The sequence below is a fragment of the Eptesicus fuscus genome, chromosome 21 (assembly GCF_027574615.1).
Source record: "Eptesicus fuscus isolate TK198812 chromosome 21, DD_ASM_mEF_20220401, whole genome shotgun sequence".
NCBI lineage: Eukaryota > Metazoa > Chordata > Mammalia > Chiroptera > Vespertilionidae > Eptesicus > Eptesicus fuscus.
This window is the reverse complement of record NC_072493.1, coordinates 22,313,382-22,337,500: the sequence shown is the minus strand read 5'-3', so window position 1 is coordinate 22,337,500 and position 24,119 is coordinate 22,313,382. Positions and strand designations below refer to the sequence as shown.

At 43.1% G+C, this 24,119-nt stretch overlaps 3 protein-coding genes across 4 annotated transcripts in view; 1 reads left to right on the top strand and 2 right to left on the bottom strand.

Moving 5' to 3' along the window:
- CEP89 (centrosomal protein 89) overlaps positions 1–16,968 on the bottom strand; it is a 63,373-nt gene extending 46,405 nt beyond the window's left edge. The window contains exons 1-5 of the mRNA XM_028143022.2: positions 16,862–16,968; positions 13,979–14,085; positions 7,027–7,185; positions 3,692–3,875; positions 569–665 (exon numbers count right to left, since the gene is read on the bottom strand). Coding sequence (XP_027998823.2) covers positions 569–665; positions 3,692–3,875; positions 7,027–7,185; positions 13,979–14,085; positions 16,862–16,900 — 586 coding nt within the window. The 5' untranslated portion in view covers positions 16,901–16,968. The remainder of the gene's footprint in view (positions 1–568; positions 666–3,691; positions 3,876–7,026; positions 7,186–13,978; positions 14,086–16,861) is intronic.
- Positions 16,969–17,444: 476 nt separating this feature from the next.
- Positions 17,445–20,423, top strand: FAAP24 (FA core complex associated protein 24). Of its 2 annotated transcripts, none has more exons than XM_054710760.1 (4): positions 17,445–17,605; positions 18,140–18,195; positions 18,380–18,532; positions 19,575–20,423. In XM_054710760.1, the coding sequence occupies exons 1-4, from the start codon at positions 17,500–17,502 to the stop codon at positions 19,821–19,823; spliced, it is 564 nt and encodes a 187-aa protein (XP_054566735.1). In that variant the 5' UTR covers positions 17,445–17,499; the 3' UTR covers positions 19,824–20,423. The 2 variants fall into 2 exon arrangements, with proteins under 2 accessions (XP_054566735.1, XP_008137998.2); XM_008139776.3 differs by having other exon boundaries at positions 18,056–18,195.
- A 597-nt stretch (positions 20,424–21,020) lies between these two features.
- Positions 21,021–24,119, bottom strand: part of RHPN2 (rhophilin Rho GTPase binding protein 2) — a 54,897-nt gene continuing 51,798 nt past the window's right edge. The window contains exon 15 of the mRNA XM_008139777.3: positions 21,021–22,336. Within this exon, the coding sequence (XP_008137999.1) occupies positions 22,073–22,336 (264 nt within the window). The 3' untranslated portion in view covers positions 21,021–22,072. The remainder of the gene's footprint in view (positions 22,337–24,119) is intronic.

Here is a 24,119-nt window from a genome sequence, read left to right as displayed (position 1 = left end):
ATCTTTTAGGAAACTGAAAAGAGTTCCCTGCCTTTACTATAATACTCTGAATTCTCTCACAGTGCCAGACAAAATACAGACAACTGGTAACATACAGTTAGAGTTCTATTATAAACATGTCCGTGTACTCATTCATCAAACAAACCCTTAGAGACACCTACTGTGGGCCGAGCCCAGCTCCAGGCACTGGAGACAGCATGGAGACCACTAGGCTCCAGCCCCTGGCAACGCCAGGCCCCGGTCGGGGTGCAGGGGGAAAGAGTGTGTAGAGCTTCAGAGCCTGAGCCGTAGCCCTTTTCCCCATGTGTCCTCTCAGGGCTGACTGACAGAACTTATGAAATGGACTCCAAATGAGTACAACCTAATACCCAGGCAACTGACTCTGGAGTAACTTCCCTCCAGTGAAAATCAAATTCAGAAATATTCCTACTTGTAATAACAGAATCACAGTATGGAGGTGCAATGGCTATATGCTCCCCCAAGTTAACCAACATTTATTGTCACAAAATGTTTTTACTATTTGAAAAATTGTGGCTGTTTGGGGTTTTTTGTTTGTTTTGTTTTTTACCTTTTTCTTGTGTATGCTGTGGTATAGGAGGTGAATCTTGCTCAGAAATATTTTCCTCATCTTCACTGTCCACCCCATGTGACAATGGAACCTTTTGCTACAAGAGACAAAGGAGCAAACATGTGATCAAATTTCCTCCCAGTAAACTCAAATGGCTTATTCCATAGTTTCTTCAGTGCTGCCTCCCTCTCTGAGACACAAAAGGGCTATACTTGAAAGGGTGGGACGAAACTTCGGATTCCTGAGGAAAAGCCCTGTGGCAAAAGCAATGACACTGGAACTACACTTAGGCCATCCAGAGCTTCAAATCCCACCCGGGCTGCCTGGGCAGCCTCTCTTCCTCCTTCCTTCCAGAGACCAACCCAGAAAAAGGGGCTGCATCTGGCCTGCTGCGTGTAGCACCTATACCAGCCCACCCTGGCACTGTTACCGTGTTACCATCTCCACGTGAAACGAGTGCTGTCCACTTGCCCTGTGAGAACCCTCAGTCCGGCAACTGTTTGGGGCTGAGGTCAGTTATGTTTGCGGGCTTTGTGAGTCCACTGTAAATGTTGTTTCCTCATGAAATGGGATCTCCTCCACTGCCTGTGAGCATCTCCTATGCAGCATGTTCACAGCAGCACTATGAAGAAGCTGAGGCGCAGGGAGGTTATCTGACTTACCCAAGTTATATAACTGGGAAGTAGAGAAACTGAGAGTTGAACTCAGGTCTCTGAATGCCATGGCATTGCTCTGTCCACTGGGCTCTAGCATCATGTGAATCGGCCACAAATTCAGGCACCCTATTTATTCCTTACTTTTGGGTGGCACCAATAAGAAAACTCCGGAAAACAAGATTTGCTTTCCATCTGTTAGGCCATTTCTGAGCAGGTGCACACATTATATGAAGATGGTTGCCCAAACTACTCTGAAACAGAGAGAGGCATGAGGTATAAAGACTTATATCCAAAGTGCTTGCTTGGGTTGGTCTGTTTTCTTACTTTACTAGTTTTGACAACTCTTTATTTTAAAGGAAGTATGAATGATTACTTACCTCAGATTACAAAATGTCCATAGTAAGTAGAGGGAAGGAAATTTACTTTTATTATTTAAACTAAAATGTAACTAATAGGCAATATCTCCTTCAGTTTTACATACTCCACACACCCATTTTTTTTCAAAGATAGATATATTTTTGTTTGTTTGTTAATCCTCACCCAAGGATAGTTTTCCATTGATTTTTAGAGAGAATGGGAGGGAAGGGGAGAGACTGAGAGAGAAACATCAGTGTGAGAGAGAATCTACTGGTTGCCTCACACACAAGTCCCGACCAGGGCCTGGGATCAAGCCTGCAACCAAGGCACGTGCCTTTAATCAGAACTGAACCCAGTACCCTTCAGTCCGCGGGCCGACTCTCTATCAGCGAGACAAACCAGCTAGGGTCGAAGATATATATTTTAATCATATAACAAGCTTATGAATATTTGGCCTGTTTTTTTAAAAAATAACTTTATGTCTAAGAAATATTCTTGATAGGCACAAGGACTATAAACACCAATTTTAATCGTTAGTAGGGAAAATTGGTCACCCTAGTCTGAATCCTGCCTCTGCAACTGGATGGTTGGTTGGTGAACCTTGGGCAAGTCATTTATCCTGTTTCTTCACACACTTACCCCCAAGGGTGTGAAGTAAATGAAATGGTACATGTTGCCCGGCCACTGAGCAGTGATTAAGCATCAACCCATGTACCAATAGGTTGTTAGTTTGATTCCCAGTCAGGGCATATGCCCTGGTTGTGGCCTCCATCCCCAGTAGGGAGCGTGCAGGAAGCAGCTGATCGATGATTCTCTCTCCCTCCCTTTCTCTCTCTCTAAAAATCAATTAAAACAAACAAACAAACATTTGAAATGGTACATGGAAGCTGCCTAGCATATATTAATGTGAAGAAAAGGTCAATGAGACTTCCTCCCCTACTGTCTATCAGCCCCCAGAAAAGAAAAGAAAAAACTAATTGTGAGACTATGGGAAATTGAAATTCATTTCGTTTAAGGGCCTTTCATTTATGCCATCTGCCAGGACAATGTAAAGGTTATCAGCAGGAGGCAACCAATCAATGATTCCCTCTCATCATTGATGTTTCTATCTCTCTCTCTCCCTTGCCCTTCCTCTCTGAAATCAATAAAATAACTATTTAAAAAAATGTGATTCAATATAGTTGAGAGTAATCAATATAATATAATCAATATGAATATACTTTGAACCTGCCAGTCTTTATGTGTAGTCACCATACTAACACGTCATAATGCTGGTGAAAAAAGAGAAAGGAAAAAAGAAATTACCGTGCTGTCTTTTGTCATTAAAGAAATGGCACTTTCCGGTTTTCAAAACTCTAGGAGCACAGATTGTAAACCAGAGCAGTTGGGCAGTGCCTCGGTTGTCACCTGCGGTAGGTTCAAAAATGGAACCTACCGCACCAAGATACTGGGAGGTAAATACATATAAGAGCCTGAAATAGAGACTCACGGTAACCATTCAAACAGCAGCAGCTACTATGGAGATAAATGACGATACTCCTTTTGTCAGGCATGAACTTGAAGAAAGGTTGCAACTATGCATACTGACATTGGAAAGGTGATAGAAAAGTAGCCTTTGGGGTCTAAGACAAGAACATGATTACTTCGGGTCGGAAGAAAATCTACACTGAAAATGTTGATGTTTGTTTTTGAAAGGTAAAGGAAAAGTTTTAAATTTTAGCCTAACCAGATAGAAAACAAGACTAAACACATTAAAAAAATAAGCCCCAGAACAAAAGCCATCAAAGGTAGAAGAGAGCCGAAACCGGTTTGGCTCAGTGGATAGAGCGTCGGCCTGCGGACTGAGGGGTCCCAGGTTCGATTCCGGTCAGGGGCATGTACCTTGGTTGCGGGCACATCCCCATTAGGGGGTGTGCAGGAGGCGGCTGGTCGATGTTTCTCTCTCATCGATGTTTCTAACTCTCTATCCCTCTTCCTTCCTCTCTGTAAAAAATCAATAAAATATATTAAAAAAAAAAGGTAGAAGAGAGAAAAGAAAGTCCTTACACATACACAATTTACTATAAATTAATGTCAAGGTGCAGACGAAATTCTGGAATGTGACAAATACCTGATTTCTGTGTGGCATGGTATACACAGCATCACCAATTCTTCCCTCTTCCTTATGAGCACTGACTTCCGAGGACTCCTTGTTGCTAGATGACAGGTGCGAGGCAGTGTCCTCTTCCTCCCCGTAGCCCAGCATTTCAAAGGATGGCAAAGAAGTTCTCCCTGTCTCACTCTGCCAGTTTGGTCTGTATTACATTAAAGTGAAAAATAAGTAACTAAAGCCGCCACTTACTTCACACTGGTACATATACATGTGTTAAATGCAATGCCTCTGAGCCCCCACCATGAAAGTATTATAACTACTTTTATAAAACACATAGAAACTAAAGGATTAAGTCATCCACCATCCCATCTCTCTACACACTTTTTATAAAATGTGTTTTTATTGCTCTTTAGAGAGAGGAAGGGAGAGAAAGAGACCGAAACATTGATGAGAGAGAACATCAACATTGATCGGCTGCCTCTTGCATGCCCCCTGCTTAGGATCGAGCCTGCAACCTGGGCACGTACCCTGACTGGGAATCCAACAGGTGACCATGGGTGCATGGGTCAACACTCAACCACTGAGCCACACCAGCGGGCTCTCTGCACACTCTTAAAATTTCTTTCTAGTTTTTTACCTAGGTTCTTATACTTAACATACAATACAATCTGCTTCATGGTTAACAAATTTTTAAAGTCAAAATGTTATAAGGTAAAGACTCAAGTAGTTACACCAATTTAGTCAGCCATTTCCCTTACCTGGTTTCTCCCTCCCAATTTTCACTGCTATAAATAACCCTGAAATGGACATCTATGTGCAAATAATCTCTTCTGTTTTTAGGATTAATCCTATAAAACAAACCAGATGGCAAACTGCTGAGTCAATGGTATAAACATTTTATGGGTCTACATGCATACCACACAAGATTATTTCAAAAATCATTTCTTCAACCTGTGACTATGTTGGTAATAATATCCTAAAACTTGCCAAAAGAAATTAAATCTCACAATATAAATTTGCATCTTACCGAGACTAGATATTTTCCATATCTGTGTGCAAGCCTTAATTCCTCTAGTGTGAATTGTCTGTTCATGTCCTTTCTCCATTTATCTATTTTGCTTCTAATATGTCCATTCTAATTTGAAATTAACTTACTTTTCTTCTAAAATTAAAAGCCTGACTTTGTATTTACTACAAATATTTTTCCTATTCTATTAATTTTTTTAACATACAGATGATTTTTTAAAACTTTCTTTTAACCATCTAGATTCTTAGTGTAGGAGTAAATAGCAGTTTTGATAAGATTGGATATAAGATTTAATAGTCTTATTTATGTATATATACAAACAAATACTTTCATTCAATAGAAATTTGTTTTGGTATATGAATTAGGCAAGGCTCAAAGCTGATTTTTCCAATAAAATTGCTAATCAATATATTGTTGAATCCTTTCCTTTCCCTTTGATCTGTGCGGCTGCCTTTAATAGAAATTAATATGCTTGCCAACACTAGGTTCACGTCAGGTGTTCATGAACACCGCTCTCTCACTGAACCTGTCCTCCTCTATTTTACTAACTTCAACTATAGGTTTTAAAACATAATGGGGCTAACTCTGGCTGGTATGACTCAGCAGTCAGAGTGCTGGCCCATGCACCACAGGGTCATGGGTTTGATTCCCAGTCAAGGGCACATATCTGGGTTGCAGGTTCCATCCCTGATCCCCACCCCAGTCGGGGTGCCTGCGCTGCGATAGGCAACCAATCAATGTGTCTCTTTCACATCAATGTTTCTCTCTCTCTACCCTGCCCCCTCTCTCTCTTCTATTCTCTATAAAAATCAATGGAAAAATATCTTTGGATAAGGATTAACAAAAAAATATATAATGGGGCTAATGCAGCCTACCCCTGGGGTCAATATTCTTCCTTTCCAAATTTCTTCTGATGGTCTTAGCTGCTTATTCTTTCCAATACATTTTAGAATCTTGTCCTCATATTTAGCTCTTATTCAGCCAAAGTATAATTGCTACCAAGAGAAAAATAGGCTATATTCAAATATCTCAAAATGGAGTCAAGATTAAAATGCAAAAAAAACAAAAATATAAACATGTCCTAGGAAGAAATACATGAGCATATATATAATGTTGTATATAATAGGGAAGTTCTTTCTAGATTTGATAACAATGACAGAAAATACAAAGAAAAGATCTTACTACATGAAACATACAGAATATTTGGCATGTAAAAATATAAATAAAAACAAAATTGAATAAACATGACAGATAAAAGGCAAATCTGGTTGTATATCCCCCACCGCCATCCCACAAGCCCTTAAAGCCCTCAGTGCTTCCTGCTTCTACGGAGGATACCAAACCTCAGAACAGAACACTGAGCCCCTGCCCACTCCTCAGCCCCATCGCAGATGACGCCCCACCTCACTCAAGTTCTCCCAGCCACAAACATCTTCCTTCTGTTGCTCACATGTGTCATGCTCCCTCTTTCTCTGTCTAGGAAGCTCATCCCAGCCCCACACTGAGCATCCCCCAAACCCCAAGCCATTCTCACTTGAATCTTGTAAATTCCTCTGTGCTCTCCTCAACACTCTCTTCTGCAGGAGGAAACCTTCCTGACCCCCTAGGCCTATGTTAGCATTAACCCAGCTCAAGCAATGGAGGAAATGACATTAAAGTCGGCAAACTGTGGCTCACAGTTATAATATAGATGTCAACAACGGTCAAATCAGTATGAGTGTTCAGAGGAGAGGTACATGACAAGTAGTGAGTGACAACTCTCACCCTCTTGGTTGTGGCACAGAGAGTCCTGCTAAGGTCTAAAAGCAGCACTAAATTCACTGGCTCTGTGTTGCCAAGAAAACCACCAGTGCATTCACAAGTCATAATTTAACAAGATCCACTCCAGAGAAAACTTGGATACAATTCAAGAATTAATGCCCCAGAACAGTGTTCCTTTGACATTGGTGATGAAAACCTCAATAATGCCCGGCCGGAGTGGCTCAGTGGTTGAAAACTGACATATGAACCAGGAGGTCATGGGTTCGATTCCGGGTCAGGGCATATGCCTGAGTTGCGGGATCGATCGCCAGTAGGGGTGGTGCAGGAGGCAGCCAATCAATGATTCTCTCTCATCATTGATGTTTTTATCTCTCTCTTCCCCTTCCTGTCTCTGAAATCAATAAAAATATATTTTAAAAAAAGAACAAAACAAAAAAAACCCTCACTATTAAGCTCTAGTCATAATCACATGCGCGCGTGCGCACACACACACACACACACACACACACACACACTGCTCCTCCTCTGCTCCTAGAGGAAGCAGAATCAGAGATATGGTCCTTACTGATGCCTCAGCTCTGAGGTGGTGGCATAGGGCGTGATGAAACTGTCGTTTTCAAGGTAGGTCATGTCACTCTCAGACTGGGATATCCGTTGTGGCTGAGGAAGGGCAACAGTCCGGCCAGTCAATGTTGTTGCTAGAATGACTGCAGCCAGAGCAGACCTATGGACAAAAGCATCCCAGTGAGATGGTGAACAAAAGGTTAAACAACAGGATACACATATTAATCAAAACATACCATCTGTTCCACAATGTTTAGTGCATATCTACTGACCACAGGCCTGCAGTCTGTTATGTGCCATCAAACGATCTTAATTCATTCTCACATCAACTTCATGAAGAGATATTACTGTCACCTCCATTTTTCATGTAAATTAAATGACTTGCCCAAGATTTCTAAGCTAATAGGAGATGAAACTAGATCTCTAATCAAGGGAGTCTATATTCAAATGGTTTTTATATTAAAACTAGTGGCCTGGTGCACGAAATTCGTGCGGGGGGCGGGGATCGGGGTGTCCCTCAGCCTGGCCTGCACCCTCTCCAATCTGGGACCCCTCGGGGGATGTCCAACTGCTGGTTTAGGCCTGATCCCACAATCCGGGACTGCTGGCTCCTAACCACTCACCTGCCTGCCTGCCTGATTGCCCCTAACCACTCTGCCTGCCAGCCTGCTCACCCCCAACTTCTTCCCCCTCCACCGGCCTGCTCGCCCCCAACTGCCCCCCCCACCAGCCTGATCATCCCCAACGCCCCCTCTCCCCCCACTGGCCTGATCACCCACAACTGCCATCCCATCCTGGCCTGATCACCCACAACTGCCCTCCCCTCTTGGCAACTAACCGCCTCTATCTCGGCCCGGCCACCATGGCTTTGTCCAGAAGAACATCCAGAAGTCTCCCAGTTTAATTAGCATATTACCCTTTTATTAGTATAGATCAGTGGTCGGCAAACCGTGGCTCACGAGCCACATGCAACTCCGGAGCCGCGGTTTGCCGCTCTGTTGACTAATGAGTTTGCTGACCACTGACATAGACTCTCGATTCCAATAATTACAGGCTGTTGTTGTTCCTTGTGACTAAGCCCCTATCCAGGGTTGGCAAACTCATTAGTCAACAGAGCGGCAAACCGCGGCTCGCGAGCCACATGTGGCTCACGGGCCGCAGTTTGCCGACCACTGGTATAGATAAAAGATCAGGATGGAGGAAAAGGAAGTATAAAAAGATATAAATTATTCAAAACCATAATATAGGAAAGATAGAATAATAGATTTACCCTCCCACCTGAAAAAGTAAAACAAAACAACAGACTTAACAAATGGCCCAGCTTACTGCCAGAGAGACTTCTCAGGTCTCAGCAAAGGAAGGAGAACCTGAGGAGGGGTCAGGCAGACTCCCTGAGTTGTAGAGATGGAGCTGAGGGCCTGGGAACACCACGACAGATTGAATTTGAAGGACAGAGTACCAGAAAGAAGAGAGCTGAACAGAGAAAACTCCGGAAATCTGAAGAAGGTCCTCCCTGAGGTTTAGAAAAATGCTCCTCAGTGCATGCATGCAAGGAAATTACCCAAGACTGGGGGAAGAACCATTCCTAAGGATTAGAGGAACAGTGCCAGATGCTTATATATGGTTGAGGTCAGTGTCTATGCCCAACAGTCAGACAGGAAAAAATTATAATTCAAGGGATGTTGGGAACAATATTCCAAAAGGACTCCAAAAGGTCTTGCCTCAGTAGTGGGGAATAATTAGTCCTAGGTTGAACATTGGTCTAGACCTCACCTATCAAATCATAAAGGCACAACCCAAAAGATCAAACTGGTTCAAGGTAACTTAATTGCATCCCAGTACAAAATTCAAGAAGACTTATCCATAATAATAAAAGTATAATATGCTAATTAGACTGGACAGCCAAATGACCTTCCGGACATCATTCCAGACATCCTTCTGGACGAAGTGCGGTGGGGGCCAAGGCAGAGGAGGTTAGGGGCAATTAGGCAGGCAGGTGAGCAGTTACGGGCGATCAGGCAGGCAGGCAGAGGTGTTAGGGGTGATCAGCAGGCAGGCGAGTGGTTAGGGGCGATCAAGGCAGGCAGGCAGGCAGGCAGGCCAGTGGTTAGGAGCCAGTGGTCCCGGATTGCGAGAGGGATAAGGCCTAAACTGGCAGCTGGACATCCCCCGAGGGGTCCCGCAGTGCGAGAGGATGCGGGCCGGGCTGAGGGTCCCCCCACACCCTCTGTGCAAGAATTTCTATAGTCCTATATAATAAAAGGGTAATATGCAAATCAACCAAACAGGGGAACAACCGGTCGCTATGACGCGCACTGACCACCAGGGGGCAGACGCTCAACACAGGAGCTGCCCCCTGGTGCTCAGTGCACTCCCACTGGGAGGCAAGCAGTTAGGGGCGATCGGGCAGGCAGGCAGAGGGGTTAGGGGCGATCAGCCAAAAGCCACGCTGAGGGCTGGCGAGCACAGCAGTGGTAGCGGGAGCCTCTCCCACCTCCGCAGCAGGTCTAAGGATGTCTGACTGCTTCTTGCGAGCCTAAGCCATTAGTCGGACATCTCCTGAGGGGTCCTGGACTGCGAAAGGGCACAGGCCGGGCTGAGGGACCCTCCCTCTTCCCCAGTGCATGAATGTCATGCACTGGGCCTCTAGTAGGTATATAAAAATATCTAGTACTCAACAACATAAAACTCACAATAATGTCTAGTATATAATCAAAGATAACCAGACATGAAAAGAGACAGAAAAACATAATAAGAAGAATAACCAAACAAATCCAGTCAGAACTGAACACATATGTTAGAATTAGCAGAAAAGGTCATTAAGACAGTTATAACTGTATTCCACATGTTCAAAAGCTAAGTGGAAGATTATAAAAAAGGCTTGAACTTCAGTGGATGAAAATTATACTGGATAGGGATTACAGAAAAGACACGCAAAACTGAAGGCAACACAATAAAAAATAACCAAAATGAATGCAGAGAGGAAAAAGTAATTAAAAAAAGAACATAGTGAGATATGAGATTAAAAAAACTGCTATGGTTTTATGTTTTAAGCCACTAAGTTTTGGTGTAATTTGTTACATGGCAATAGGTAACTAATATAATAGCCTTCAACCTGTGTTGGAACAAATAGTTACCCATATGTGAAAAAGGAACTTGAATCCATACCTTCCATACCTCTCTCCACATAAAAATTAACTCAAAATGGATATTAGACCTACATGTAAATTCTAAAACTATAAAACTTCTGGAAGAAAATCTGTGTGACCTTGGGTTAGACAAAGATTTCTGAGATATTATGTTGAAATCATAATCTGTAAAAGAAGAAACTGACAAGTTGAACTTCATAACAATTAAGATCTGCTCCTTGAAAGATACTGTTAAGAGAATAAAAAGGTAAGTCACAGATGGGAAGAAAATATTTACAAAGCATATATTTGATAAATAACTTGTATCCAGAATAATTAAAGAATTCTCAAAATATAGTAACAGGAACACAAGTAATTCAGTTTTTAAAAGTGGGCAAAAGATTTGAACAGACGCTTTACCAAAGAAGATATACAAATGGCCAATAAGCACCTGCTCGATATCATTGGTTATTAGAGAAATGCAAAATAAAACCACAACGAGATACCACTACACACCTATTAGAATGTCCAAAAATAAAAAGGTTGGCTAAGACAGGGAGCATTTGAGATATTGCTCCCCGGCACATGTTCCCCTCAGGGATTCAGAGAGATCCAGAAATTTTCCAGAAAGGAGATAGGAACTCCAGATGTGCAATGGACTCTAGATTCCACAAAGCTGTCTGGGCCAAAGGAATAAGGACTGTTCCATACCTTACCAGGACATGGCTGCCCAGAAAGCATAATGAAGATGAAGATGTGCTCAACAAGCTGTATACATTGTTTCCTATGCACCTGTCACCACTTTAAAAAATTATACAGACAGTAGATGTGAATGAGAACTAATAGCTAATGTCAAATAAAGTTATAAAACCAAACACACACACACACACAAACACACATATATATATATACACACACACACACACACACAAGACTGACCAAACCAAATGTTGCTGAGGATGTGAAGAAACTGGGACTATACACTGCTGGGGGGAACATAAATGGCATCACAACTTTGGGAAATAGTTTGGCAATTTCTTAGTAAGTTCAATATACATCTAGTACATGAAGCAGGGATTTCATTCCTAGATATTTACCCAAGAGAAATGAAAGTATAAGTCCAAACAAAGTTTTGTGCACAAATGTTCATAGCAGCTTTATTTCTAGTAACCCCAAACTGGAAACAACCTAAATATCCATCAATAGGTGAGTAGATAAATAAAGTGTGGCATACAGCAGGTCCTCAGGTTATGTCAAAGATCCGTTCCTACGGCGCGAGGAAACACAATTTTCGCTGTAAGTCGGAACCCACCTACATAAGCACCTACGTCGCTCACATGGAGCACATACACAGCAGTAATGAAGTGAAACAGTAAAAAAAATTTAAAAGAAAGATAACAATTCCTGTCCTTTACTTGTGGTGAATAAATAATAAAAAACATAAAGCACATATGTACATATGTCAAAATGACGGAACTTTTTTTATATAAATAAATGGGAGATGGTGATGTAACCATGAAACGACGTACGTTGAGTCCGATGTAACCCGAGGACTGCCTATATTCATGTAATGGAATATTTATTACTCAGCAATAAGAAAGACAAATTAACTGATTTCCACAACTATATAGATGAATGCCTGTATTCATGTAATGGAATATTTATTACTCAGCAATAAAAAAGACAAATTAACTGATTTCCACAACTATATAGATGAATGTCAAAATAATTATACTGAATGGAAGAGGACAGCTTAATTATTTTATGTAATTCTGTTTATATAATATTCTAGAAAATGCAGACTAGCCCTACCTGGTTTGGCTCAGTGGATAGAGCATCAGCCTGCAGACTGAAGGGTCCTGGGTTTGATTCCAGTCAAGAGCACATGCCAGGTTGCAAGCTCGATCCCCAGTAGGGAGCATGCAGAAGGCAGCCGATCAATGATTCTCACTCATCATTAATATTTCTATCTCTCTCTCCCTCTCTCTTCTCTCTGAAATCAATAAAAATTAAAAATAAATAAAAAGAGACAAAAAAAAAAGAGAGACAAAAGAAACAGTAAATCTGAAATTTAAAAAAAAGAGAAAAGAAAATAGAGACTAATCTATAGTGACAGAAAGCAGATCAATGGTTGCCTGGGAATGGGGATGAAGATGGCTTGGTGAGGGGAATGGGAGGTGAAAGAGAGGGACATTAAACTTTGAGAAATAATGGATATTTATTATCTTGATTATGGTGATGGTTTCACAGGTGTAAACCTATGTCAAAAATTTACCCATTATAAATTTTAAATATGGCCTGGCCAGTGTGGCTCAGTGGTTGAGCATTGGCCTATGAACAAGGAGGTCACAGTTCAATTCCCAGTCATGGTACATGCCCGGATTTGTGGGCTCAATCTGTTTTTATCTCTCTCTCCCTCTTCTTTCCTCTTGGAAATAAATAATTTTTTTTAAATACGAAGTTGATCATAGCCCATTATACCTAAAAAAACACACCGTTTTTAAAAAGATAACTGTCTAAAGCAAAAATAGTAATATATTATGCAGTTTATAATAGATAAAATTAAAATGTATGACAATAGTTACACAATGGATGGGAAGGAGGCAATCAGAATAAACAACAAAAGACTCTTACACTATTATACTACACACGAAGTAGAATAATATCAAAGATTAATTTAAATGTTATTTTCAAAAAATAAAAAGATCTAGAAGTATGCCAAGTTTGCTAAAGCCATGTTGTTTATTTGGGGTTTATAAAGATTACAATCTGGGAAGATATTTCTGTAAATCACAAAAACTATATAAGTTTTCTAATGAGTCTACAGCATGCTTGGCAGGATATGACCTGTTCTTTTGTTTTTATAACGGGATGTAAAGCTAACTGTCTCATTACCGCTGCTGCTATATAAATATTTGAGTTATAATAACACTACTTAATGGAGCTGGACAGACCTTCAAGTGCATCGCAGCGATGCCGCCACTCACCAGCTGTGAGACTTCAGGCAAATGCTGAACACTTGAGCTCAGAGAGATGCCAACAGGACCTCTCTCATAGGGTCACTGAGAGGATGAAATGAAATAATACTTCTAGAGCACTTACTAGATTCCTTGACACAGAGTAAGTACTAATAAATGGCTATTCTTATTATCAAGATTATACTAAAGGAGAAAACAAACACTAAAAATATTTGTGTTTTTTTAATCAGGAGGCATACAATATTCTAGTTTCAAAGAACACTAGAAGAAGGTATCACCCTGGAATGAAATTTGTTCTCATTGTTAATAGTCAAGTCATGCATCTAGGTATCTAATGGACAAAAAATAGTCTAAAACTCTCCTATAACTAAAATCTTGGAGAGCACAGGCAGGGGCCTTCGTTTCGATGATGTAGAACACAAAGTCATCTGACTGACGTGTTAGGAGCACTGGAGGACATGGGAAATCCCAGGCCCTGGGAAGTGAACCCGCTTCTCATTCCCTCCCACAAAGCAGTTCATTTGAAAGGCTGACTTAACGTTTAAAGAGAAAATTAGGTCCACAATTAAAATTCCTTTTAACATACCATCAACTGCAATACTTGGGCTTTAATATTTTGAAAAATACTAATTGCATTCAATTACGAAATGTGAGGAGTCCACACCTGAAAGAGATAGGCCATTATCCCACAGAGAAATCATATTAAATTATGGAACCATGATAAATATTTCAAAGGACACGATTCTAATCACCCTACTTGTAACCTTGCCCGTTGGAACAGTTCTAGGACCCACCACTTGGCGCTGAGCACAAGGGTGACCTCAGTGCCTGCTCACCTGAGACTCACCTCGGTCTCTCTGGAGAGGGGTTGGGGCTGCGGGGAGGAGGTGTGCGGGGCACAGCTGGCTTCGGTGCAATGCTGGCTGCAGGCAGAAGGCCATGGATGATGTGTTTCTGCACAAATAAAACCCAGAACAGGTCACTGGTGTAAAGAATCACCTGGGTCCTGCCACCACCCCTCCCTAGGCCTCAGAAGGAACACTGGCAGATCAGGGATCTAGCCCCACCAGGAGGCCCACTCCTCCCCTCGCTCATCTGGCCAGGCAAGCATGCCCACCCAGGGAGCACCATTACAGCTGCCTATAGTGGGGCCTTCTCACCTTTCCTCCTCAGAGCAGCTTTCCTGACCCCCAGGGGAGCCCCGAAACACCTCCATTTGTCTTATAGCACTGCCTCCGGTGACCCCAGGCACTCACTTGCCAACCCCCTACAGAACGGAAGTTTCCTGGGAGTAGGCAACCGTCTTATCTTTATCAACCCTGAACTACAGCACTTAGCACTTTGCTCTACACCTGTAGATTTTAGGTAGTTCTGATGATGCAGAATAACAAAAACTAGTTCCTACACACATTGAAAGTAGGGGAATCTGCTGTAAGTCTCTGAGAATAGCCCAGTCATATTCTGTGCACCAGCCATTCATTCACACCTACTAGAAGCAAAACACCATGACAGCAATTAATAAACCTTGTCGTCATCCTCAAGGGGGGAGAGTGCAGAGGAAAACATGCAAATACTTACTATGTAACAGGGAATTATGGGATGTGCCAGGGGAAAGATAAGAAGACGTGCTGAGGTAACCCAGGGAGGGAAAGGGGCCTCTTATACCCCTTGGAGAAAACCACAGAGAAATTTAGACTAGATCTTCAAGGATGGCCACTGCTCTCACATTTGGGAAATATGAAGAAAAGCATTCTAGGAAGAGGGAAAAGCACGAACAAAGGAATGAAGCAAGACATGAGTGGCTTCGTTTTCAAACTGGAAATAACAAGTATCCAGTTTGCTGTGCTATAGAGGCATCTGAGAAGGAGAGGCTAGAACAATGGGCTGGGACTAAGAATGGGGATTGTTTCCATTTAAGAGTTTTGAAACAAGACTAAGGTGATGCTGTGGCCTAGTGAGGAGCACCCGCGGAAATGCCCCCTGGAAAGATGAATGAAGCAGTGGTAGGCATAAGGTGTGGGAGAGAAGACAGGTACAACCAAGGGGAACAGCCAGGGTTTGGGGCATCCTTCAGGAGGGATGGAGAGACCTTCCAAATGTCTCCTGCAGCATCCTCCCAAACCCCCCGTTTCACTTGCATGCCAACCCCAAGAACAGGCATTCCAGAGCAGCGTCTGCTATATTCCTCTATTCTCTGTTTACCGCACTGTGTAGCACCTACCATCCCGCACCGGTCACACAATTTGACAATTTAATATCTGCCTCCTCTCCCACCCCAAGGAGATGCTCAAGGAGAAAAAAAGAAAAGAAAAAAAAGGTTTTCTTCACCTTTGAATCCCTAAGGGCTCACATCCAGTATATCGTCCAAAAAGGCCTCATGAGTTTTGCTGCTTCTTCTTTTTTTTTTTAATAGAGTGAATCTCCCATAATATGCTGAACATTTCTCACTGTACCACTATAATCATTTCCCGCCGTGGTCCTCCTACCTCAGCCTCTAAAACACAGGATGAACCCATCTCAACCCAGCAGGAAGACCCTCATGGGCAGCCCCACTCTCCTGAGGACAGGTTAATGGTCTAGTGTGGGTGCTAAGCTGCTATCTGTTGGTTCCTACCAATGAACCAAGATTCATTTCTTACTACCCCTCCTCATCTCTACACATAGTCTCTATGATGAATTACGTAAGGGTTCGTCTATCTTTCAGACGCTGTGGCCATGGGCTGTCAATTAACTGTGGGTATCCGACACAGAGCAGGAACTCAATAATGCCACTCGGAGCAAGCAAAACTGCAATGCAAAAATATGCCCCAAGTATGTCCTCCCTGCTTCTCAGCCTGTCTAAAATGCTCGCTGCAGGTGCTGGGCGGGGGAGGGGGAGGGGGCAGGAAGGGAGGGGCTGAGAACAGGTAGCCAAGTCAGACATGCTTTCTACCCTCGAGTTAAAACAGAGTTCAGGAATGCCCTTATCAAAATGCTTTCTCCTCACTTAAAAGTATTACGTGTATGGAGAAGTGGATATAAATAGGTTTGGAGGTTCGCCAGGCAAGTGGCCGAAGAGACAGCAGCACGGGAGTTGGGGGTGCATACAGGCAGTGATTAGAATGACAGACTATGGAATTAGACACTAGGGCTGGAAATGAGGACAGGGAGAACACTGGTAAGATCAATAGATTGGTTGTGCGGGATGGGGACGGGGGTGGGAGGTTTGTGTTAACGGATTGTTGGAGTCAGGTTACTAGAGCACGTCCGTAGCAAAAAAAAAAAAAAAAAAAAAAGGGCAGAGAAATAGTGAGGAGCTGCTGCATCGGTTCAGGTAGATGCTGGAGGACAGGGCGGGGCGGGAACAGCTGCCAGATGTAATTGGTGGGTAGACTCTAAAGAACTTCTGATAGGGTGTCCGTGGTGGGTGGCGGGGAGGAATCAAGAATGACTCCCTACTGGGGACACCCAGCAGTGGGGCCGGTCTGTGGCGGGCAGGAGTGAGCTCCCCGACACCCGAGAGAACGATGTGGGGAGACAGGGCGATTCCTGTCCGACGGAGGCTCACCTGGGATAAAGTGTGGGTGCTAAGCTGCTCACCTTTAGAGCACAAACGATCAGGGCTTTTCGAATGGAAAACCACTCCCCCGTGCGCCGCTACCTTGCCTCCATCTCAAGCCCAATCCCAAGCTCCCCTCCTTTAACTCCTGGCGCCCAGGCCAGGGCGCAGGCCGCGCAAGAATTTACTTACAAACTGGCTCTTGCGGCCTCTCGGAAGCCCCAGGAGCATCTTTGCTGTGGGGAATGGTCCCACCGGGTCTGGACCGACAAGCAAGTCTCCTCAAAGACCAGGACCGCTCCCGAAAGCCTGGTCCCCGCCCGCCGGCCGGGCCCCGGACGCATTTTCTACTCAGGGGACTCCGCAACAACCACGTCTGCTACTGGCTCTGCTTCCGCACCGGCCAATTAGAGCCAAGGATACTTCCTACCCGTCGCTCTTGGCAACCAGCGGGTCCCGTTCAAATCCCCTCCGGGGCGGAAACTGTGCGTGCTGTCCGTTCTCCTATTGGCCAGGGGAGATGTCTATCTCTGACGCCGTAGCCTATCCGATGCCCTGCGAGGAGGAGGGCGGGGCAAGACAGAGGACGCGACTGTGCAGCCAGGGCGCGGACGGAGCTGGGGTGTCAGGAGTCAGGCAGGTGACGAAAACGAGGGACTGGGCCTCCAGGACAGGAACCTCCTGGTTCTTAGGCTTCGGCAAATAGAGAACACTGACGACCGGCTGCTGCCCAGAGGCCCCGCCCCGGCTTGGAGTGGAATGCGGGGCCGTGTGCCGGACAGCCTTGCATTTCAGTCTTGCATTTCCCTCTTTAGATCGAGGCCACCGCCATGGATAGGAACCCCCCTGATGGCACAGGCCCTGTGCACGTGCCTTTGGGGCACGTTGTTGCCAATGAGAAATGGCGTGGGTCGCAGCTGGCACAGGGCATGCAAGGTCGGTGGGCTGCCCTCTGCATAAACCCTCTCTGTCCTCACCCCACTTTTTAAAAAAACTTTCAACCAATTGCTACCTTCTTCATTCAAACTTATTTTTTTTTCTGATTTAATACCTAATTACTTTTTTTTAAAATTTCTTTATTGATTAAGGTATCACATATTTGTCCTCATCCCCCCATTCCCAGCCCACACCCCTCCCCACGCATGCCCCCACCCCCCTGTTGTCCTTAACCGCTGGTTAGGCTCATATGCTTGCACACAAGCCCTTTGGTTGATCTCTCCCCTTTACCCCCACCCTCTCCTACCCTCCCTCTGAGGCCCGACAGTCTGATCCATGCCTCCTTGTTTCTGGGTCTGTTCTTGTTCATCAGTCTATGTTGTTCATTATTTCCCCTAGATGAGTGAGATCATATGCTATTAAAACTTATTTTCTTGTCTGCATTTTAAGGGAAAATTAAACTTGTTTTTGAGGATGGCCTAGCACCGGTAGATTTTTACTTGTCTGTCAGATCCTGCATTCTTTATGTCACAGAAGCCGATTTGGTGGCAGGAAACAGCTACCGAAAGAGGCTGGTTCGCGTTAGAAATGTAAGTACTGACTTGAAGAAACTGACATTGAAAATTAATTTCTAGTCCTCCTCCCTCTTAATGTGTGGAATAATTTGTATAAAACCATTGGCCATTCCAAGCACTTTCGGAAGGATAGCTTTCTTAAGCCTGAAAGGAATTTTGTTACAAAATGGTTGACTGCTGTTTTTGTTTTTCTTGGAAGTCCAGTAATCTTCAAGGAATTGTGCTAGTTGAAAAAACGCCGACGAGTGAACAATACTTCCCAGCCATACAGAAGTTTACTGTGCTGGACCTTGGGATGGCGTTGCTTCCGGTGGCCAGCCAGATGGAAGCGTCCTGCATCATTATCCAGTTAGTAAGTACTGATTCCTATTCCTCCGCAAGAGCCCTGTCTTGAGGACTCTCAACTGACCTTCATGGATCTTTTAGCAGCTGCCCTTGTTCGTTACGGTTTCTTCCTGAGCCCATCAGTGCAATCCAATCATTCTGTGTGGCTTTATAAAACCTTTGTGAGGAATTTAAGTCCAGAAGCTGCCCCTGCAACCAGCTGAGCTTGATGTCTATTTTAGGCAACTGTATAACGAAGTGAACAAGTTGGAGACTCGATTTGAGACTCCCAGGCTGGGATGACTCCATCATTCATTATTCTGCACAGACGCTGGGGAAAAGGTCCTCTAGCAGCTGCTTTGCCTCATCCCCACGTATCTTTTAAGCATTAGCATTCAGTGTGCAAGTTTATGTTGTTTTCAAACCTTGTTGAAGATAATTCAACTTGATTGTACGTCAGAATTTTGTGGAGAAACTTTTCAAAATAGTAATACATGAGCCTTACCTCAGACCAATTAAAAATCAGAATGTGGGAGTAGGGCTTAAGCATCAATTTGTGTTATGTTGTTGATGTTAAACCTTCTCCTCTGATGTGCAGCTAAGATTGAGAACCAAATTGTTCACAGACCCCTCCATGCTCTCTGCCACATTTCTTGTTTTACTATTCCTAACGTTCCTTGGTGGAGTGCTATTGTCTGCCTTTCTGCATCCATAACTAACTGAAGACTGGGTTTCTCCTTGGACAGGCAGGTCCAATTTAGACAGAGTCATCACTTAATCTCGTATAACTGAAACGCTTCTTTAGTGGATCCATAGGAACAAGTCTGAATTCCTCAGAGTATGTGTTCAACTGGTTTTATCCTAACCATTCTGGAAACCCAAGTTTTTATTTTTAAAAATTTTATCTCCTACCCCTTTTGTGTAGTCATATGGTTCACCTTTTCAATAATTTGGCTGATGAAAAATTGTATTCATGATATGTTGTAAGTGAAAAGTTGAACCAAATAGAAAAACAAAAACAACGGTTAGTCCTCTAGAGGGTGCTCACACGCTCTTTAATTTCGGTGTAGGTTCAAGAGCAAACCCAAGAGCCCAGGAAGAACCCTTTTCTCAGGAAGAAACCGGCTCAGCTCTCTGAGCCGTTCCTACTTCGAACCGTGCAGCAGATCCCAGGAGTTGGGAAAGTTAAAGCGTCCCTGCTGCTTCAGGAGTTCCCGAGTATCCAGCAGCTAAGTCATGCTCCCGTCCAGGGACTGGAGCAGGTCGTTGGGCAGGCGGCAGCACAGCAAATTCACGCGTTCTTCACACAGCCCAGGTGACCGCTCTTCTCACAGCGTCTGCTGCGGGCTCTCCTCTACACCCAACTACAGGCTCTTGTTTTCTTCTCATATTTAAAAATCAAGAAAAAAAAAAGAGATTTCCTCTCACAACTAGTGAAAGATGAGGGGAGGCCTGAGTGGACCCTGCCAGCCGTCCTGTGCGGCTCCCTGTGGGCTGTCCTTTCAGGTGGTGCTGCCCTGGCTCTGCTGCCATGAAGAGGGCCAGCGGCGATCTTCCCAAGAGAGTCCCTTGAATTAGAGACTCTCAGATTGATTAAAAAAAAAAAAAAGCCAGCTTGGGCAGATTTGAATGTGTGACCTTGACCTACATCTGTAATGGAAAGGTCGTATCAGGTTGCAGTGGATATGACCTTCTAAAGGAGACAAACCTACAATGAAGCACTGTGTACCATAAGCCCCTTGTTCCTGGTGGCAAAGCCACTGTCCTTCAGGTCTGGTCTTACTATGCCTGTGCCTTGCGGGTTGCTGCCATTGTAAATAAAGTGTACAGCCTTGGTGTTCCCTCCCTCAATCGCTTCCTTTACGGTGGCTGCCGTTTGTTTATAATCACCGGGCACATCTGAACACAGAAAGCCTGGAGTGGAGAGTACCCACTTAAAGATAAAAAGTGTGTTGGGGGGGGGAGGTAGGGGGAGTGTGTTTGTAAATGTATAGCCCAACAATGTGAAGGTACACAGGAAAATGGCAGGGCAGCCGTGTCCAGAAAGAAGAGCTGGGGATCAAAGGGTACACTTGCCTATTCAAAAAATAAATACCGCCCTCGCCAGTTTTGCTCGGTGGTTAGAGCGTGAACCCTGAACCCACGGTTCCCATTCCCAGACCAGGGTTATGTACCTCAGTTGCAGGCTCAATCCTGCTCCAGTCAGGGCACATGAGGGAAGTAACCAATTGATGTCTCTCTCTCTCTCTCTCTCTCTCTCTCTCTCTCCTCCTCCCTCCCCCTCTCTCTTCCATTCTCTCTAAAACCAATGGAAAAAATATCCTTGGATGAAGATTAAGTAAATAAAATAAAATTAAAGATGCCATATGTTTTCAAAGATATTAAGATAACTTGAAAGTCCAGTTTTATGAAACGTTAGTAATTTTTTAAAAAAACAAACAATGAAATCATTTGTGCATTAGTATAGAAACATTTTGAAAGGAGAGAATTAAAGTGAAAAAATAAAAAACATTAACTCAGGCAAATGAATCTGTTTATTTAAATATTTATACAAAAATGGCCCTAAGAGCAGTGGACACACTTTCCCAAAGGTGTTGCTTCCCTTTTGATATTGCACACTAGAGAATATTTTAAATTTTTATTAATTCTCAGAATTAGATCTCAATGCTATGTTTTTAAACTATATAACTTGTACTATGTCAACAGTGAATCTTACTAGAATCACGGTATCATCCAACTTATAGCATGAGAAATCAACTGGTAAGAATGTCATTTTAAAAAGTCAAATGAATCATTTACAACATTACCTTATAAAATTCAACCCATTTAGAAGACTTAAAATATACAGCTAGGTACTTTCTACTTTAAACAAAATGAAAAATGTTTTGAGTATCAAACATTATATTATCTACCTTGTAGACAGCATCTTCATCTAACACTGCCATTGTGTTAGCAACTTGTAAATGACATGTAACTAGAAGAAAGTCTGCTCCAAAATGGTCTTATCTAATAAGTCATGACAAATTTGATACTAGACTTTATCTGGAAATAGCATTCATATTATATAGAAATGATAGTAAAATCTTGACATTTTAGGTTAATGAAGTCCCCTTAGAAAGCAGCTCTTTGTTACCCTTTTAGTAATACTAATTTAAACCCACCCTTATAGTCCCTTGACTGCCTTAATTTGGGCCCATCTAGATTCTGCGTTAAGGAATGATCTATTACCCAAGCCTGGAAACTTACTTATAAGACCAATATAGGTAACCCCAATTTAACTCTGATGGTAATTGTAGCCATTGAAAATAGCCATATTTTCATTACTATTCTATTTATAAGATGTTGTGTAACAAATAACGTGCAGCAATATGGTGACATTCCTTGAATAAATTTGTTTTCCACACATTTCTGTAAGTTCCTTGTTCCTTGTTACTCATAGACATCCATTGTAAGTTTACATGGTGAGAAAACAGGATTGAGGATATTTAGAAATTTCCCATTATGGCACAAATATGAAGGCCTAGTTAGCACGAAATGTTTTGGGCCTGAGCGTTTTTGTTTCCTCGCATTAGTACAAAGAACTGTCGGAGTTAAGAAGGCTGAAAGGAGAGGGGAGCTTCTTCTTGACTTGAGGCCTGACAACCCCAACCGACGGGAGGTACAAGGTGCTGGCGGACTTCTGTCTGTTCTTGTTGGTGCCCCAACTCAAGAAAGAAAGCTTTTTCGAGATTTTCTTTGTTTTATCAGTCTTATCATCATCATCATCTATGGCTAAGCAGATCATGGAGTAAGTTTTCTGCATCCCCACAGAGTATGTGGCACATTTATTATGCTGCACATAGAGAAGGAAGAAAAGGGTGTTAGAAACCGTCAATATATCTGATAAGTGACTGCAAAGTCTGAGACACATTCTGCACTTACAGCATCCTCTTTAAGATTCAGCTGATAAAACTCTGAAACTCAGGTGACTAATCCTTATATAAATTTAGGTTCTTAAAAACAAGGACAATTTCTAAGGAATACACTCACTTTTTAAGGTTCTTATATTTGAAAAAGTAATACATACTCAGGGTCAACAATATGAAAATACATACAGTGAATAGTAAATGTTCCTCCTACCTTTGCTCCAGGCCCTTCTGAGTTAAACATGATTTCTGTTGCACTTTTGGAGATAATGTTCATATAGAGGTAATGACATGTGCATAAGTATATGTCACCATTTGGTCTTATCTTGAACACACTATACACAACTGACTGGTCTGCACCCTGCTTTCTTCACTTAACATATCTTGGCTTTCAGCCTATGCCATTAGGTAGAGCAAAACTTCATTCACTTTAAAGACAATATCGAATCCACATCGAGGATGCCATTAACTTTTCCCCCAATTTAAGCGGTATAGTCCTGTAGTATTCTATACATTCATGTGGTGGTGCAACCATCACCACTGTTCATCTCCAGAACTTGGTCATCTTTGCCAAACAAAAGTGTACCTATTAAACACAACTTTTAAAGGACTGTGTAGGGCTCCAATAGGAAATCTAAAGAAGCTTGTTTTCCAAACACGTCCATGTGGGTTACTGTAGGGAGCGGCTATCGGGTTAAGCCTTGGACTGACCTGTGGCAGGGCCACAAATAAGTACCAGCTTGGAGGGCAGAGCCCTCTTAGCTTAATTAAGCTTAACATTATAGCCCTCCCTAGTTCTTTCCTAGGTAGCTAATGGGCTGTGGGAGGTGCAGCAAGTGCTGCCAAAACAAGTGGAACTCACAAGAACATTGTAAACGTGTTGACCACTCCCCTTGTTTTGATCTCACTATAAAATAAAGCCTCAGCTTGCAGGCTGGGTCTTTCTGTGTCCTCATCCGGGCACAGGAGATCCACCGAGCCCCAGCTGTATTCTCTTGTCTGTCTTTTCTTTAATCCTTCACCGCCCCTCCTCAGGCTCACCGAACCCTTGGCTGTGCTGGCGCCGCACAGGTTATCACCTGCTTGTAAGGCTTGCCTAACATTGAGATTGCTTTGTTCACCAAATGTTTATCAAACATCTGTGTTCCAGGCACTGAAATCAGGCCATTGATAAAAATATACATACAACAGACCTAAGTGGTTGCGTACGTTGTTCATAATATAAATCAAGGAATTTGAGTGATGCAGCAATAAAGGAGGGTATTCACTATAAAATGTCCCTCTTCACTATAAAATACATGGCTCCTTTGGATAAAATCCTGCTCCCTTTCCTATAAAACTGCCATTAATCCCATATGATCTACAGGACACACGTGCTCTCATTAAAAACAATAAAACAAACTCCTGGAGGCAGATTTAATACCTGCAAACATTTTTCAACCTTCACCTGCTTAAAGTCCATTATACAGAATAACCCCTCCCTTGCAAACACCCTCAATTCCCTTACCCAGTTCCACCAGTGAATGTCAACTCTAATTCAACACTCACTGCCTCCCCCAGATCTACATCTAAACAGATGCCCTTACTGGGGAGTATTTACCAAGCTGACTGGCTTCCCTTGGCATTCTAACCCTGATCCCAAAGCTTTACTGGGCACTCCTACATTTAGTAGCACTCCTACATTTCCCTAGTAACTATTCCTTTCCTCCT

Excerpts from the sequence above, each read along its gene's own strand:
- FAAP24 (XM_008139776.3), top strand. The coding sequence starts at position 17,500 with ATGGATAGGAACCCCCCTGATGGCACAGGCCCTGTGCACGTGCCTTTG. Across the intron at positions 17,606-18,055 it reads GCTGGCACAGGGCATGCAAG|GGAAAATTAAACTTGTTTTT; the intron begins GTCGGTGGGCTG and ends CTGCATTTTAAG. Across the intron at positions 18,533-19,574 it reads CCTGCATCATTATCCAGTTA|GTTCAAGAGCAAACCCAAGA; the intron begins GTAAGTACTGAT and ends ATTTCGGTGTAG.